Source organism: Exserohilum turcica, assembly GCF_000359705.1.
Source record: "Exserohilum turcica Et28A unplaced genomic scaffold SETTUscaffold_8, whole genome shotgun sequence".
In the NCBI taxonomy this organism is placed as follows: Eukaryota; Fungi; Ascomycota; class Dothideomycetes; order Pleosporales; family Pleosporaceae; genus Exserohilum; species Exserohilum turcicum.
Window position 1 is genome coordinate 890,278 of NW_007360299.1, and position 15,762 is coordinate 906,039.

The 15,762-nt window shown below is 55.7% G+C and overlaps 6 protein-coding genes across 6 annotated transcripts; 3 read left to right on the plus strand and 3 right to left on the minus strand.

Annotated features, from left to right (window-relative positions):
- The first annotated feature begins 73 nt into the window (after positions 1-73).
- Positions 74-1,452, plus strand: SETTUDRAFT_165909 (uncharacterized protein). The gene is made up of 2 exons (XM_008032720.1): positions 74-252; positions 302-1,452. Exons 1-2 carry the CDS (start codon positions 83-85, stop codon positions 1,263-1,265), a joined length of 1,134 nt encoding a protein of 377 aa, XP_008030911.1. The 5' UTR covers positions 74-82; the 3' UTR covers positions 1,266-1,452.
- A 316-nt stretch (positions 1,453-1,768) lies between these two features.
- SETTUDRAFT_181662 (uncharacterized protein) lies at positions 1,769-3,430 on the plus strand (the record flags this gene model as incomplete). The annotated part of the gene is made up of 3 exons (XM_008032721.1): positions 1,769-2,199; positions 2,433-2,564; positions 2,659-3,430. 3 exons carry the CDS (start codon positions 1,769-1,771, stop codon positions 3,227-3,229), a joined length of 1,134 nt encoding a protein of 377 aa, XP_008030912.1. The 3' UTR covers positions 3,230-3,430.
- Positions 3,431-3,603: 173 nt separating this feature from the next.
- On the minus strand, positions 3,604-5,926 carry SETTUDRAFT_174171 (uncharacterized protein). The gene is made up of 9 exons (XM_008032722.1): positions 5,743-5,926; positions 5,618-5,668; positions 5,536-5,567; positions 5,453-5,469; positions 5,367-5,378; positions 5,213-5,310; positions 4,325-4,402; positions 3,995-4,221; positions 3,604-3,921 (listed from the first exon to the last, which is right to left on the minus strand). Exons 1-9 carry the CDS (start codon positions 5,777-5,779, stop codon positions 3,907-3,909), a joined length of 567 nt encoding a protein of 188 aa, XP_008030913.1. The 5' UTR covers positions 5,780-5,926; the 3' UTR covers positions 3,604-3,906.
- A 216-nt stretch (positions 5,927-6,142) lies between these two features.
- SETTUDRAFT_44367 (uncharacterized protein) lies at positions 6,143-11,474 on the plus strand. The gene is made up of 3 exons (XM_008032532.1): positions 6,143-8,196; positions 8,245-8,543; positions 8,591-11,474. The coding sequence occupies exons 1-3, from the start codon at positions 6,319-6,321 to the stop codon at positions 11,115-11,117; spliced, it is 4,704 nt and encodes a 1,567-aa protein (XP_008030723.1). The 5' UTR covers positions 6,143-6,318; the 3' UTR covers positions 11,118-11,474.
- A 670-nt stretch (positions 11,475-12,144) lies between these two features.
- SETTUDRAFT_99397 (uncharacterized protein) lies at positions 12,145-13,524 on the minus strand (the record flags this gene model as incomplete). The annotated part of the gene is made up of 2 exons (XM_008032723.1): positions 12,145-13,053; positions 13,102-13,524. The coding sequence occupies 2 exons, from the start codon at positions 13,522-13,524 to the stop codon at positions 12,145-12,147; spliced, it is 1,332 nt and encodes a 443-aa protein (XP_008030914.1).
- Positions 13,525-13,781: 257 nt separating this feature from the next.
- SETTUDRAFT_142974 (uncharacterized protein) lies at positions 13,782-15,357 on the minus strand (the record flags this gene model as incomplete). Its single annotated transcript, XM_008032724.1, has 7 exons — positions 13,782-13,887; positions 13,934-14,659; positions 14,719-14,796; positions 14,843-15,045; positions 15,098-15,107; positions 15,158-15,233; positions 15,286-15,357. 7 exons carry the CDS (start codon positions 15,355-15,357, stop codon positions 13,793-13,795), a joined length of 1,260 nt encoding a protein of 419 aa, XP_008030915.1. The 3' UTR covers positions 13,782-13,792.
- Positions 15,358-15,762: the final 405 nt, after the last annotated feature.

Below are 15,762 nucleotides of genomic sequence, written 5' to 3' on the forward strand. Positions count from 1 at the left end.
GCCCATTAAGCCCCTCCCCGGCCCCCCGTGCGCCTCGCCCGATACAAGCCCCCGCGGCCCGCCACCAGTTTTTCGTCCCTCCATGTCACTGCAAGAAGCCTCTGGCCCTCGAAGTTTTCGAGACAAGGCCCCGCTGCCGCCTTCGTCGCGCGAATTGGGCGAAGCCACTCCTCCAAGACAGCCAGATGGCGCTTCGCTAGCAAAAGCAGACGCCAAGTCGGGCAAGTCATGGGCGCATTTCGTCGCCGGCGGGTACGAGGCAAAGTCTTTTTGCACCCGCACCAGCAGCTAACATGTGCAGTCTCGGCGGCATGGCCTCTGCGACCTTGACGGCTCCGCTTGACGTGCTCAAGACTCGTCTCCAATCCACCTTTTACCAGCAGCACCTCGCCGCCATGCGCGCGGTCAGAGGATTGCCGCCCATAGAAACCATGTCTTTCGCCCGAAGCTCGCTTCTACACGTCCGCGAAACAGGAGAGATATTGTGGCAAGTCCCCAAGGCAGAGGGATGGCGCGCGCTGTTCAAAGGCCTGGGGCCCAATCTTATCGGCGTGGTCCCCGCCCGCGCCATCAACTTTTTTGCCTATGGCAACGGCAAGCGATTGATCAGCACACACTTCAATAACGGACAGGAGGCGGCATGGGTGCATCTCTGTAGTGCCGCCGCCGCCGGTGTTATAACCGGGACTGCAACAAATCCCATCTGGCTGGTCAAGACGCGGTTGCAATTGGACAAGAACACACACGCCGACGGCCGGGGTCGGCAGTACAAGAATGCTTTTGACTGCACAATGCAAACCATACGAAAAGAAGGTGTTCGCGGGCTATACCGCGGACTGACGGCCAGCTATCTCGGAGTGACCGAGAGCACATTGCAGTGGATGCTGTATGAGCAGATGAAGTTGGCGTTGGCACGGCGAGAAGAGCGGGTTATTGCCAGTGGCAAACCACCGACAGTATGGGACCAGACTGTCGCATGGACGGGAAAACTGACTGCCGCTGGGTCGGCCAAGTTCGTGGCTGCACTCATCACATACCCTCACGAAGTCATTCGCACAAGGCTACGACAAGCACCCATGGCCGATGGCCGACAAAAGTATACTGGCCTCGTCCAATGCTTCCGACTGGTCTGGAAAGAAGAAGGCATGGCGGCACTCTATGGTGGTCTTGTTCCCCACATGTTCCGCGTGGTACCCAGTGCTGCCATCATGTTTGGCACATATGAAGGCGTGCTGAAGCTACTTGGGGAGAGCAGCAACATGTAAAGACGCAAATGTTTTTGATATATGCGGGGACGTGTACAAAATTCGATGCATGACACGGCGTTTTGAAAGCAGAGGGAAGGATATTTGGTTGGCATTTTCGGGCGTCCTCACATCACCACTCAGCTGCTGTTGAGCTTGTATTTGTATAATGTGGATTAGGACCAAGAAAAAATGAGGATATGACATGTGCAACGCAGGTTCTTGGGATAAGTTTTCGAGATGCCAGCTCCGCACTCTATTTAACGAATACAAGATACAAGCACATTACCGTAGCTTTTGTGAGTTAAAGGAAAATTACTTGCAAGTACCTAGTCTTTGCAGTTGATATCCGCTTGTCAAGACTGTGGTGATGATATGATGTCCTTGGAGGTTCTCGGAGGTCCGACACGCTTAGCGCGCCTTTGCCCGCCCCGAACATGGACTTTTGACATGGCCCTCACTGCGAAACAATCTCCCCCCACACCCAAGGCACACGCGGGGGGCCACACGCAGCACCGCCCAGCATGTCGACGACACAGATACCGCTTCGCACAGCTCGAGTACCAGCGCTGCAGCGCCAATGCCTCTTCTTCCGCCCCCAGTACCACCACCACCACGCAGCCAGAGCCCACAACCTGCGCCTCGGCCCACCACCCGCCGCCCTCATCATACCAGCGACCCGCGCCTTCTCAAGCACGCCGCCACGCCCCAAACGCACATCACTCGGCAATGATCCATCGCAGGCTCGGGCCGCAGCCGAAGGCCAGGTTGGGCCGTCGCCCAACGTCAACTTTGCAAAGGCGCAGGCCAGTTCGGACGCCATGATCGAGGATATCGGGCTGCTGCAAAACACCATTGTCCGCGCGCCAATTAGCAAGCTCAAGGGCCTGGGCATGGTGGATGGCTTAAGATATCATTGGGATCTGCTCAAGCATAAGGGAACGGGGCTTTATGGGTAAGTTATTATTATTTTTTCTTTGAATTTCGAATACGAGAAGGAAAGGTGAGGGTTTGGGGTGGGTGTATCTCGAGGTTCTCGGGCTGGGGATGTGAAAACAGAAAAAGAGAGGGCATGCTGGGAATCTGGTTCAGGAGTATGGGTGACTGTTTGAATGTCTCGGACAATGGAATACTGGCCTGGGATATATATATACAAAATGCTGACGCCAACTGCCCAAAAAAACACAGACGATACTACTACCGTGCATGCATCCAGAAAACCGGTTGGACGCGATTCTTGCCCGTGGACCTCTTCAACAACAGCGAATACACATCGCTGGCGAAAAAATATTACGAGCTGATCTTTTCAAACTTTGCAAAGTACGTTTCTTTCTTTCTTTCTTTCTGTCACACATACCCACCTATCTACCTACCTCCTCTCTACAAGCCCCACAAGGTCCTAACACGAATATAGAGGCAACATCGCCCCCATCAAGCAAATCTGCCTCCCACCTCTCGCCAAAAAACTCGAGTCCCGCATCGCTGCCCGCGGGCCCCTGCAACTCGACTGGCACCTGCACGGCGGCTTCAAATCCAGCCGCGTCGTCTCGCACCGCGCCGCGCCGCTGGGCGAAGACCAGCCCGACACCGCCTTCCGCCAAGTCGTCGTGCGGCTTGTATCCGAGCAGTCGCTACGTACAAGCCGGCTCCCAGCCAAGCACAAGCACCGCGCGCTCCGCCGCTTACCCTGGATCCCCGACGCCGCGCGCCACCACGCCGAGAAGCTGCGCTTGCGCCACGTCAAGCGAGAGGCGGAAGCCGGCGCTGCTGCTGCTGATGATGCTGCGGCCAAGCTCCACGCCGAGGACGAGAAACCCGTCTTGCACACCGTCGTCGATTACCTGGTGCTGCAGAAGAGAGTCGTGCGCGGCAAGGAGGAGGACTGGCGCGTTTGGGGCTTTACCGAGGAATCCACGCCTGATGTTAGAGAGAGGGACCAGGAGTATTGGCGTTTGATGCTGGATGCGCAGACGGGGCGTGCGTAGAGTTGGTTGCCGTGTAGTCAAGAGAGGGAGAGGGAGAGGGAGAGAGAGAGAGTGTGTGTGTGTGTGTGAGAGAGAGAGAGAGAGAGAGTGAGAGAAGAAATGGAAAATCCTACTTGTAACCATAGTTTGTATATATCATCGAGGCGCGAGAGCATACTATGTGTTTGACAATGGCTTCGGTTAGGCTAGTCATGCAAAGCGACAAAAGGTTTACGACAATGTTCCCACCAAAAAAAAGTATGTGTCGATCTTGCACTGTTGGAATTTCGTGTTCTAAGTAAGCTTTGTGGAGTGGAGAGAGAGAGAGAGAGTGTGTGTGTGGTTCAGCAAGCATTTCCATCACTTCACACACGAAAAAAAAATCTCCATTGAAAGCCAGACAAAAGTCATTTTCATTTGGTTTCTCATCGCCAGTAGCGATTCTAATAAGAGGAAGAAAAAAAACGGCCCATGTCGACGCAATCATTCAGCGCATAGCAATTCTCATTGCAGCGCGAAGACCCCCACTCCCCCCTCTCTCTCTCTCTCGGACGTCGTAACCCGCACTCCTCTCTTGTTGCTGATATGGAGACGTAGAACGAAAGCTTACAAAAAAAGCCGTGCCCGCTGTATCCGAGCCGCAGACGAAGTAAGGCCGCGATACCGAGGGCGGGCAAGGCGAGCAGTTCCCAGGGGAACTAGAAACCGTGGACCTGTGTTGCCATGTGAGTTTTGCATCCTTTGTTTGAACAAGACAAGAATCACGTCAAGCAGCATAAAACGCACCTTTATGGTTTTGGCGTCCAGGCCAAGGCCTTCCTTCTTGTCGGTCAAGAAGTCTTGGACATCCTTGCGCTGGTCGCCCTGGAGCTGGACGACCTCGCCCATCTCGGCGTCGGTCACAATGGTGCCATTGCAGGCAAACTTCTTCTTGATCACTTTGAGGATCTTCTTCTGGTCAAACTTCTTGGGGAGCCCCTGCACCGTCGTCAAGGTTTTGCGGCCATTGCGCTCTGCCGTGCGTCAGCGGGGGTTATCAGTGTGTGCCGTGAAAGGGCTTTTTGCAGCAGCGCTGTGCAAGAGAGGGGGGGAGGAGGGGGCGGTGAGGACACGCACGTTGGATACGAATATGAATGTAGTCCTGCTGAGTCTGCTTGACCTGGCCGGTATCTTCATCCGCTTCCGCGAACGGGTCTGCAAGCCGGGGGTTAGCGAGGGCATTGCGCATGCGCTGCGGGCAGGCTTACTTACCAAAGGTCTTGAGGTTCTCGATGGACATACGACTGTCGGTGGGCGCGCGCGTGTAGGTGGGGGTGTTTGTGTGTGTTGGGGGGGTACGAATGCCCTGGATAGCCTTGGGAGAAGCTGGGGGATGCGGTGAGAATAGAGCTCGAAGCGGGGTTTGTGTGGTGTTGCAGAGAAGTGGTTGCTGCGGCTGAGTGACGGAGGGTCGAGCGAGCGAGCAGGCTGGCACAGCGAGGTGGGGATGCGGGAAGGGAAGGCGAGCCCCGCTATGGCTGGCCTGTGCACCTGTGAAGGCTGACTGCGCGCCCCTTGCTATAGAGCATGCGAACGAATATATGCGTTATGCGAGAGAGCGAATCGGGGCGCGAGGGACATGGGGCATGGGGGGGTGCATGGCGAACTAGCCGGCATGGTCGTCGCTTGCTGGGTGCGGAAGATTGGATTGCTACTGCTACTACGACTACAAGTACACGGCACACAGCTGGCACTCTGGCCCCGACTGGCGACCAGGCTGTGCTCGTGCTGTGGGCTACGAGGGGGGCACGGCAGCAAAGGGCTCTGTGCCGGAGGCCTGGCCGGGACGAACAGGCGGCGGGGGCAAGAAGAAGGACGAGTACGTCTGTGGTACGGCATCAGCATCATGATCCACGGGCAAGTGGTGGAGCAGGGGTGGGGAGGGATGGTCTTACGACGACCAGGGACATGACTGCGCATCAGGCGTTAGCACGGGGGCATGATTGGCGGGCTGTGTATACATACTAGACATGCCGACCTGGAAGTAGGCGGGGGTGCTCGACGTCTTCTGCTGCTCGGGCGTCTCAGCGAGCCAGGCCTGGATGGCAAAGACGACCGACACCCTAGACGGCGGGTCAGCGATTGCAGCGCGCACAAGGCAAGACAGCAGACGACTCACCATCCGATGGTCCTGTGCAGCACGGGCCGAGTCAGTCACGGGCGATGGGGGCGTCTCAGACACAAACACATTGGGGTAGTGCGCACTTGTTTCGCGTGAAGATCTGGGGGGAACTATATCAGCCGTGTGCAACAGGCGCATCACCACGGCCACGACCGAGCCAACTTACCGCAGCCATGGGCAGCGTGCTGGAAAGGGTGCCTGTCGCGGGCGTCAGCAGGCAGGCAGGGCGGCGGGCGCGGCCTTCTCACTGCTCATGTCGCCCTCGTCTTTGCTCTTCTCAGGCTCGGCGTAGGGCACGACTGCACACGCGTGTTAGACACGTGACGGGCGGGCGCTGTTGAGCCCCCTAGGGCCACGGCGGCCGGGCACGTACTGAGGTCGGCGCGGCGCATGTCTTTTCTCGACGCCATGGCGGGCGGGCAGAGGGCGGCGGGCAGAGGGCGGCGGGCGGCGGTGGGCGGCGGCGTGCTGGATGCGCGCTCGAGGCCGATTTATCTACCGTGGTGGAGACTCGAGGGCGGCGGGTGGGCGTGTGACGGGCGTGTGCGTGTGCGTGTGTGTGTCGTGGGCTAAATGCGCCAGCCCGGCATGGATGCACAGATAGCCCACGCCTCTCGCTCTATCGTATTGCCGGCTGATCGTCTCCGCCGCCCGGCAACATAACCTCCACCACGCTCACACGCACTCACGTCAACCCTCTGCCTCGCCTCCATCTCCCCTCCCTCCACCGCGCCTGCGAGCCCGCCCGCCAGCTCGCCCATAACCCAGCCCAGCCCGCCAGCCCGCCCGCCGCCCGCCTGCGGCATCGTGTGCTGCCCGCACATGTCCTCGCCACCCTGCGGCCTCCGTTCCTGTCCGCTGCGTCCCCGGCTTGGCCCTCCCAGCCCCGGCACGCTCCCTCCCCCTATCTGCATGCGCCTGATCCAACAATGAAGTCGCCCTCTGTGCGATGACTTCTCGACCTGGCCCGGGGATTCACGAATCTCTTCAGACTCGTGGTAGCGGCCTGCCCCCTCGGTCCCAGGCGCCGCCGCGCCGCCCTGGCAAGCCCGTCCAGAGCCTCGTTCAGCCCGACTGCATCGATCCCGCCCTGGAAGACGACCGCCCATCAGCCCTCCAGCATGCCGCCAGCGAGCCTGCCCGTCCTGCGCCGCGAGGACGCCCGCCCATCTTCTACACGGCCATGGCCAACTACGCCTCGGACCTGGCCCTGCACGCCTTCCCCTACCAGCCCATCGCCAACCTGCCCCTGCCCCCCAGGCCCGGCTCCGTCCATCTAAGAGAGGCGTCTCAGCAACGTCGCATATGGCCCGGAGGCTCGGGCGTCAAGGACGCTCCAAAGCCCGGAGGACCTGACGTTGTCGCTCCACCCGTCCATTTTCCCGGTGGTAAGGCTGCCGATGTATTCCCGTGGACTGGCAGCAATGCCGAGGACAACCTGTCCGAGGCGCTTGTCAAGGCAGGCGTCAGCAATAAGCCGCAGATCATGAACGAATCCAACACCGCCCGGCCCTCGCTGATAAACAACCTCAAGAACAAGTCGGGCCTCAGCACCCTGTCGACCCTGTTCGTCGCCGTCCTGGAGAAGAGACAGCAGACGGGCCGCCTGCAGACGCCCAACACGTTCAAGCCGCCCCCGCGCCTGACGCTCAGAGACTCGACTCGCGAGCAGTGGCTGCATGATCTGGCAAACCCGGGCACAGGCCTCCGTCGCCTGAGCCGCACCATACCCCACGGCCTCACTGGCAAGGTACTGCTGGAACAGTGTCTCAACAAGAACATTCCGCTTCCGCGAGCGCTATGGCTGGCCAAGTGCGTGGGCATCAACGAGCTGCGCGCTCACAAGAGAAAGGGCCAGGCTGGTACTGTGACGTGGGGCAGAGGCTGGACCAGCTCGGTCGAGCAGTTTGTGGACGGCGTTATTGGCGGCATAGGGCAAGGCGACTGGAAACCCCGCATCACATATGCCCTTCAGCTGGCTACACATCTCTACAAAGAACACCTTTTGGACGACGACCACTTCCTCGACTGGATCGTCAATGGCTTGGATACATGCGCCTCGGAGCGCCTGTTCATCTGGCTATTGGTGGTTTCCATTTCCCATTACTGGATAGACGTCACCTGCTGCCGCCGCCGCGGCAAGCGTCTTGCCGAATCATTGCTTAACCAGCTTGATAGAATTTACCGACTAGAGGATGTGGGTCCTTATATGGCCGTCTTGCAGTACCTGGAAAACACCATTGTCAGGCTCCTCGCAGCACGGCCAGCCTGCCTACTACTCCCCACAGCCTGGCCACAGTACAGCCCTCTTCTGCACAAACTCGCAGAGAGGCGGAACCATATACACATCACCCAAGCCATTCGGAGGCTCGAGCAACGAAACTGCAGACTCCTCCAGTCCCCTCAGAAATCATCGTCTGCTGCTGCACAAACACCCGCCGGTCGAGTCTACCGGGTACTCGATTCTGTCGATTACACCAAGCCCGTCCGCATCGAAGACTTGTCGTTTGACTGCATGGAGATTATTGCTGACGCGCCCCGTTTGATTGCTGTCCTCCTCCGCTGGACCTGCACATACCACCGAGAAGGCGCGCATAGAGTATATCTGGCAACTCGACTACTCCGCAGATGGAATCATCTTGGCGCAGACGTGTACGACGGCATCGTCTCGTATCTTCGCGAAATGACCTGGGTTGCGACGGGCGAGCCAAGCATTCTCTTCAAGGTTGTCGCGGAATTAGTTCGGTCCAAAACGTTTGCAACCGGCCGCTACCTTCAATGGCTGATTGCTACTGGGTCTGTGGGGCAATGTGCAGACTTGTCTCTGGTAAGTCACCTTTTTCAACATGGCAAGTCTATGCTAACTCATCAACAGCCAACATCCTGGCCACTGCGTCTGGTCACCGAAATACCCTTGACTGGCCTACCCGATCAAATCTGTACTCTACGGAGCACCCTTCTCCGTGGGACAGTGCACTCTGCCGAGTCCGAGCAAAGAGCCCTTGCCTATGCCAAACACGTCATATCCCAAGCCCTGCCTGCCCTGTTTGGGCTCTACAGTTCCGCCACAAAACATGATGAGATGCAGCTAGACAAGCTTAGCCCAACCATCAAGTTTGAGCTGGGCATCTGGCTACGTCGACAAGTTGCCCAGTATGCAGAAGTTAACCAGCAGTAAGACCTTTTTATCATGCGCTCAATAGTTCGCTAACATCACATAGCGTGCCCACCAAAGACTCATCCATTGAAGAGACGGCTGCCGTGTCCTTGTTAACGCCATTGGATTTCCATGTTGTAAGATCATATATTGAGCGTTTTGGTGATCTTGCCATACTTGCGGACATTGTTGGCATAGCGACGTCGTCTCTCGACTCGAGCGTTCTCGCTTCCAGCGCGGACACGATTAACTATCACGCCAAAGCTTTCCGTGCAATAGGTGCCTTCGACCCTCTGTTTGCCCGAGTTGCCGCGAGACATGCCGCCTTGCGAACGATCCGATTTCCCGACCGCGAATTACTGCTCAGCCTCGCCAGTCTAGCCCGAACCGCGCACACTGACGGTCAGCTCACACAGCTTCTCAACTACGACTTGAGCCAACTGAGTCAGCGTAACTCCCTTGTTGCCTGTTCGCCCGCCTCTGATAATATGGGTGAAGTTATGCAGACGGGATCTTCTTCTGATGACGAGATCGAGCGTATCCTCTCGAGTGGTACCAGTATGGACCAGCAAATGATGGCCCGAGTCCTCCGAAAGATCGTAAGCAACTTAGAAGAGCACTCAGCCAAAGGTCCCGAGCAGCTGAACAACCATCGCGGTTGGTTCTATCGCCTTCGCTGTTTCGACGAGCCCACGTTTGACATGGTCGTGAATGAATGGGTGATTTCAAGCTTGATGGCCCAAAGGACCGATGTCTTGCGGGTAGCTCTGCCCACCCTTGCCGGCTCTGGCTGCCTTGCTCTGGCTTCGTTCTTGGAGACTCTGCGGATTTGCATTGCCAAGCTCAAGAGCAGCCCATCTGAAGGTGGCTTTCAGAGCACCTTGAAGGGCATGTATCTGGTCCTGCCGTCCGACGCGCTGGCTCAGTCGTGTTCGCCCCAAGATGCATATCGATATCGCCTTGAGCAGCGAAGGCTATGCCTAGAAACTGACGGGCGTTTCATGCAATGCATGGGTGAGCTGATTGGACTTGGTTCAATGATGTCCTCGCAGAAGATTCAAACGCAGCTTGCAAGCTTGCTGCGCAGTAGGCCAGTGCTGTCCATCCTGAATACTCACATCGCTACCGATCCAGGATGTTTGAGTAGGCTAAGCAAAGACGCGTCTAACGATTGCTTGAATGAGGCGTTAGGTACCCTTCTTGATCCGAACAACCATTTACGCTTATCAGAGAAAACCCCCGAGCAGCAGGTAGTCGCCATCTTTGCCATCGCGAGCGAGCTGTCGTTGCCCATCTGCCAAGCAGCCATTGAACGAATCTTCTCTTCTCGGGCAACCGCATCTGACGGCTCCAGTGAGTCCCTATCTGCTACGCTCCTGAGCGCTATCAGAACAGCAGTGGAGAAAGATCAGCCGTCTGGACTAGAGCTTCTGGCGAGCTTGGACGCTTCACTGACGGATCAAATACGGCACAATGCGGAACGCGAGATCATCAACGCCTCGGCCTTTCTGGCCACATCGTCGGCGGCCAAGACAGAAGAGTCGGAGATAGTTTCGCCCAGGACCGTCCAGAAGTTCCTCGCCGTCATCGACCTGACGTCCGGCAGCAGCACTGATACTACGGAGCAATCTACTATGCTGCAGGCTTTGATTGAGAGGCTCAAAGGCATGGCTCAGGCCCTCGATGAAAACAGGCTCTCGGTATTGGACATGTATGCCTGGCTGAATGCACTACTCCGCTTGGCCGTGTCTCACGCTTCCCCCATACTGAGCGATGCCACGCATCCCCACCAGGCAGCCATGATGAGTGCCATGGCCGCCTTGCTCACCCACCCATCCCTGGAACTGTACCCTACCATCACCGAACACGTATTCGACGTCACAGTGTTCCTTTCAGACTACATTTCCGACGATGTCCGATTCCATGTTATTCGCCTCGATGGCGCTCGGCTCGCAAACGATTCACGCTGCGTTTTCATTCTTGGGGTTACAGCGCCTGTCGACGGTTGGCTGGTGCTAGCCAGGCCAGTCAACACACCTCCAAATCAACCCTCGTCGCAGCCAGCGACACCCGCCCCACTGTCAGGACAACCGCCGTACCAGAGTTCACAAGCGTCGGCCACAGGTTCTGCAACACCTCAACAACGCTATGCCAGCCAACAACAACAACAGCAGCAGCAGCAGCAGAGACATCAGCAGATGCAGGCCGCTCAGCAAGCGCAACAAATGCGCAACATGCAGCAATACTCGCAACACCCTCAAAACAAGATGTTGCCTGCACAACTCCAGCGTACACCCTCGGGCCAGGCCACGCCTACTCCTCTTACGCCAATGCAGCAGATGCAACAGATGCAGCAGCGCGCTATGCAGCCATCGCCTGTCTACTCGCAACGCCCGGCCCCTGTAGCGGGTCAGGGCCAAGGTCAGGCGGGTGCGCAAGTGCCGGGTAAGTTGCACTTGAAGCAAGATAAGGAGATTCGGCACTATCCGTTTGTCCAACCCAGATGGGAAATTCTTGCGGAGAGTTCAGGGAACCCAACTGGCAATGAGACTGCAATCAACTTGAGTCTCTTCGGAGCCCGTAGAGTATAATTGCTAACTCTACCTTTAACCAACCTCATTTATCTCTTACAGAGCGGAGGTTGTGGGGGGGCCACCTTCGCTTCATGTATGTTCTTTTCTTACTCTCGTTTTCTGGTTTGTCACCAACAGAATCCTTTTTTTTCGGGGTTCTCTACTGAGCATGAAGCACGGCGTTATCCCGGTTTAACTGCTATGATCTGATTACGACATCGCATTACACCGGAGTTTGTTTTTTTGGTTGATGTTGTTGTTGTTGTTTCTTGACATGGCGGGAAAGAGTGGAAGGGGAGTCGGAGAGGGCAAGGTGAAATTAACGGAAAGGGTGTTATCCCAGTGTTGATTTTGGCATATAGCCTTTGTTTGTGTTTTGTTTTTTGTTTTGTTTTTGTTCAAACGGGGGGGGGAGAATATACTCGAAACTTTGAGGTGTTATATTAACGTATTTTTTATTTTTGTATTCTGAATTAGCTCGGTGTGGCGGGTATCTAAAGAGACAATAACAACAAGACGAAGAAGAGATGGAAGAGGAAGAAGAAGAAGAAGAAGAAGAAGAAGAAGAAGAAGAAGAAGATAATGCAGAGTGAATGGGGGGGGTATATATACTCTTTTTTTCATTTTCATTGCTCTCAATCTATAAACTACCAAATATCGCTTGCTGCACGCTACGCCTACCTAATCAAGACAAAAATACTTAAGAGAGAGACCAAAAAAAAAGAAAAATAATGTAAAAATAAAGCAATAAATAACTAAAGTAAGTAATAATGATAAACTAAGTTTGGCTTACCCTGGTAAAGTTTTTTTTAGCAAGCAGTAAGTAGAGACACGCCCTAATTTGCACGCAAAAAAGAAAAAAAAAACAAGCTCCTACTTAATCATCAACGCCGTCAAGCTCGTCGTGTGTACTTCTTCTTCTTCTTCTTCTTCTTCTTCTCTCTCTCTCTCTCTCTCTGTGTGTGTGTATGTGTATGTGTATCCGAGGACTTGGGGGGGGGAGAAAAAAAAATCTCAACTAAGCATCGTCATCGATTCTATGTACTCAGCATTCCTCGATTCCGCACCACGCGCTAAACAGGTGTCCCAGATGCAATTTGGCCTTGTACTTGGTCTCGCTCGTTCCGCGTCCCTCATCCTCCTGCTGCTGCTTCTCTCTCTCTCCAGCCTCCCTCTTCGTCTCAAGTACAGTCCACAAATCAAATACCACCTCTCTTTCCCCCTCTCCATCATCGTCGTCATCAGCGCCATCGTCACTACCACTCACACCCTCATATGCCGCCCACCCCCTACACATGGCCACGCTCTCATCCAGCATATTCCAATCGGGCTCCGCAGTCACCATATCGACGTCAGCGTACCCGGCGTGCCGCAGCACAGGCGGCGCGCCATTCGACAGCGCATACGAGAGCGTGCGCAGCGGCGCCATGGACGAGGTAGTCGTGCGTTTTGGTGCAGAGCGATCTGGAAAAGCAATGCTGTGGGTGTCGAAAGCCTGGAGTAAAGAGGGTGCGAGCGCTGCGTCGAGCGAGGAGTACAGTGTGGACGCGAGGGCGCGTGTGCGCTGCGTGTGCGTTTGCAGGAGCGCGATGCCGGCATGTGGAATGTAGCGCTTGATGGGCGGAGCAGTACCAATACCCGTATCCTTCACCACCACCACCACCACCGCCTTCTCTGCAAAAACAGGCTCCACAACCCCCGGCCCACCCACACCCAGAAACTGGCTCCACGGCTTCACCCCGCTGATCCACGGCCCGGTTTCGTAGTCCCCAACGGGACACCACGCTTCGCCCGACGGATCCACAAGCACATGTTCGCGTGTATCTCTCTGCTGGCTTGCGCTGGGTGCGCGGCCCCAAACCGCAATGTCGATGAGATGCAGGGTATCGCGAACGTGTTTTTCAAACGCGCGCGCTTTTTCCGCGCCCCAGACGAGCGTCGCGATGTCGACGACCTGCCGGCTGATACTTGCTGCGTCACTTGTGTTGGCTGCGGCGGCGACGTTGACCGCATCAGTCATGTTGTTGACGCGCTCGTCCACGTCGTCCAGGACGGCGGAGAACGGGAGCCACTGCGCCGACTCCTGCCATATGTCGAAGAGGTAGAACCACAGCGACTGCATGAGCGCCGTGTCTGCAGCGAAGAAATCAGAGAAATAGTCGAGCAGCCGAGCGGCGCAGTCCCAGTATTTGTGAGTGAAGCTGGTTTCGCAGCTGAGACATGGCCATGTGGTTGGGTCGTGCCGGTGCACGCAGGGCGGGTGCGTGAGAAGCGATTTTATGAGCTTGTAGGTCGCGCCGAAGTCGATTGTGTTGTCTTTGTCCGAGGTGTCGCTGGCGGAGTGGAGGTGGTAGGAGGTTGTTATGGGTGGGGTGAGGGTGTAGTCTGAGATGAGGATTGCTGGGAGAGGTGCCTGTGGAGCCATCTGTGGGAGTAGTTTGGAAGATGGAGAGATTCGTAGCTGGGTAGATGAGAAGAAAGGATTTTTGTAGTTTATGTCTGGGGATGAAGGAGTGTGGTGAGTTGATGCCAAGACTGTAGCCTTGCGGTTAACAGCAAGAGTGAACCTGACTGGAGCGAGATTACAAACAGTATTACGACTGAGACGACGCGACAATATTACTTTAAGCCAAACTAGACACTGACATCATGTTCAGAACTTTCAGTAGCCGGATACATTGCAGATTGCGTCGCTACCACTTCGACATACGACTCAGCGTGCTCATTCTTCCATGTTGCATGTTACTCAACAGCGCTTCCTCGAGAGCCGACTGACTAATACCAGCATCTATCCAATGTAAGCTTGCATCAGCCAACACAAACCAAGAACCTACCATCAATGTCGCTGAAACTGCTTCCCATGCTCGGAGTGCCTTCACTGCCTTCTTTCCTGGATCGCAGTCCAGCATGTCGCGGGCTACCAAGCCGACCTAATGCTGCGCGGTGGTCAGAAGTCGGGCTCAGAGGACTCTTGGCTGCTGGAGGACCGCCTGAGCTGGTCATGGACGATGCTGTCTCAGTGGTAACCGACTGTACGTCAATCGACTTCTGTCGCGTTGGCGTATCGGTTGTGGCTCGGTGAGGATGTAGACCCTTTTGGCCTGGTTTGTTGCCAGTGTGGATTTGTTCATCCTGCACATATTTGCTACTGCTTGGCTGTCTTCTCGCTGCAGATGCAAACGGAAGACTCGTTTCTTGCGAGCCTGATTCATCAAACTCTTGCGCGGCATCAGCTTCATCAAAAGTAGAGAGATCCCGAGGGCGCTTCTGCAGGAAACGAGGAGGTCTCTTGAATAGTTGACTTCGGTGTGCTGGGTGGTCAGTATCCGAGATGGAAGATGAGCTTGAGGATGACGAATCTAGAACATATGGCGAAGCATCTTCATCATTTCGGTAACTCGGCGGAGGTGCATTTGAAGCTTGACCTCGTTCCTCCGACTTGCGGCTGGTCAAGTTGGGGCGCTGAGTAGACCGAGTTGACAGTGTCCGAGCAGGCGCTGGAACATGTGCTCGAGACTGTGTGATTGTGGTTGTAGAGGGTGTTCGGGAGAGAGAAGGCGCTGTGTCATGTGAGAAGATGCATGTTCAAGACTACCTACAACCCGTGTTCTCAGCTTACCAGGAGTGATAACCTCTCCGCCACGTAAACTTGGGCTATCTTTTGGACGCCCAGATAGCGCAGTTGGTGTCCTTCCAGCTGTTCAAAGTTAGTGGAGAAAGCTTACATTGGCTCGATACTATACCTCCAGACCCAGAGCTGCCGCCCCTTCGCATGGCAATGCCCCCAACAGGAGCCATGGAGCTGCCACCTGTTGGAGATGGCGATGGATTTGCATTCGAGATGCTGACCTTCTTCATCTGATTCCGAACATGATCAAGATGCCGTTCGTACAGCCATGCTGCCTGCTGCAGGAGAAAGGTTGGCGGAACCTGAAACTTGTCCGCTCTAAGGCGGAGTAAGTAAGGCTGGCGTTCCAAGCAAAGATGCACGTGCTTACAACTCGACCCCTATGTGCTATCAGCGACTGATCCAGAAGGCACACGATGGCGATACTCACAGTTCAGGTCGCTAGTCTTTGACGACTTGGAAATCACTTTCCAGAGCTGGCGGTCTTTCTCCGCATCCCATTGTGCCTGCGCCTTGGGTCAGATGATGCCCCCCAGAAGCCGGATAGGAGCATGCTACCTGTGGCGGATCTCCAAAGTCACCGCGTATGAACGGGAGGCGTATGAGTGCTGTAAACTGGACCGAAGCCATTTGGAGATGATTGCTTGTACGCGTGAAGAAGTAGATGGATGGAGCAATGGTCGAGTGAGGCGCGCCGATGGGGCTAGGCTGTTTGTGCACGGGCCATGTTCAACAACGGCGAACTCGAGTGCACCCAGCAACCCGCGCACGGGCTGTTGTGCAAGCATGAGCAAGTAGAGAGCCTTTCCATCCAGTCTCGTGTATGTACTGGTTGTTTACCAATAAACTGCACAGTGCAGAGTTGCGCGCTGTCTCTGGCTGGGCTGTGTAGCTTTGCGTTGGACGCGAGGTTCAAGCAGCACCGGCTACATGTTAACATATACTAATCTACACATAATATCACTACGTCCAAACTGTTCTGCAAACTCCTATGTCTCTCCTATGGCAAGTCGTCATGAGCATCTCTCACAAGCG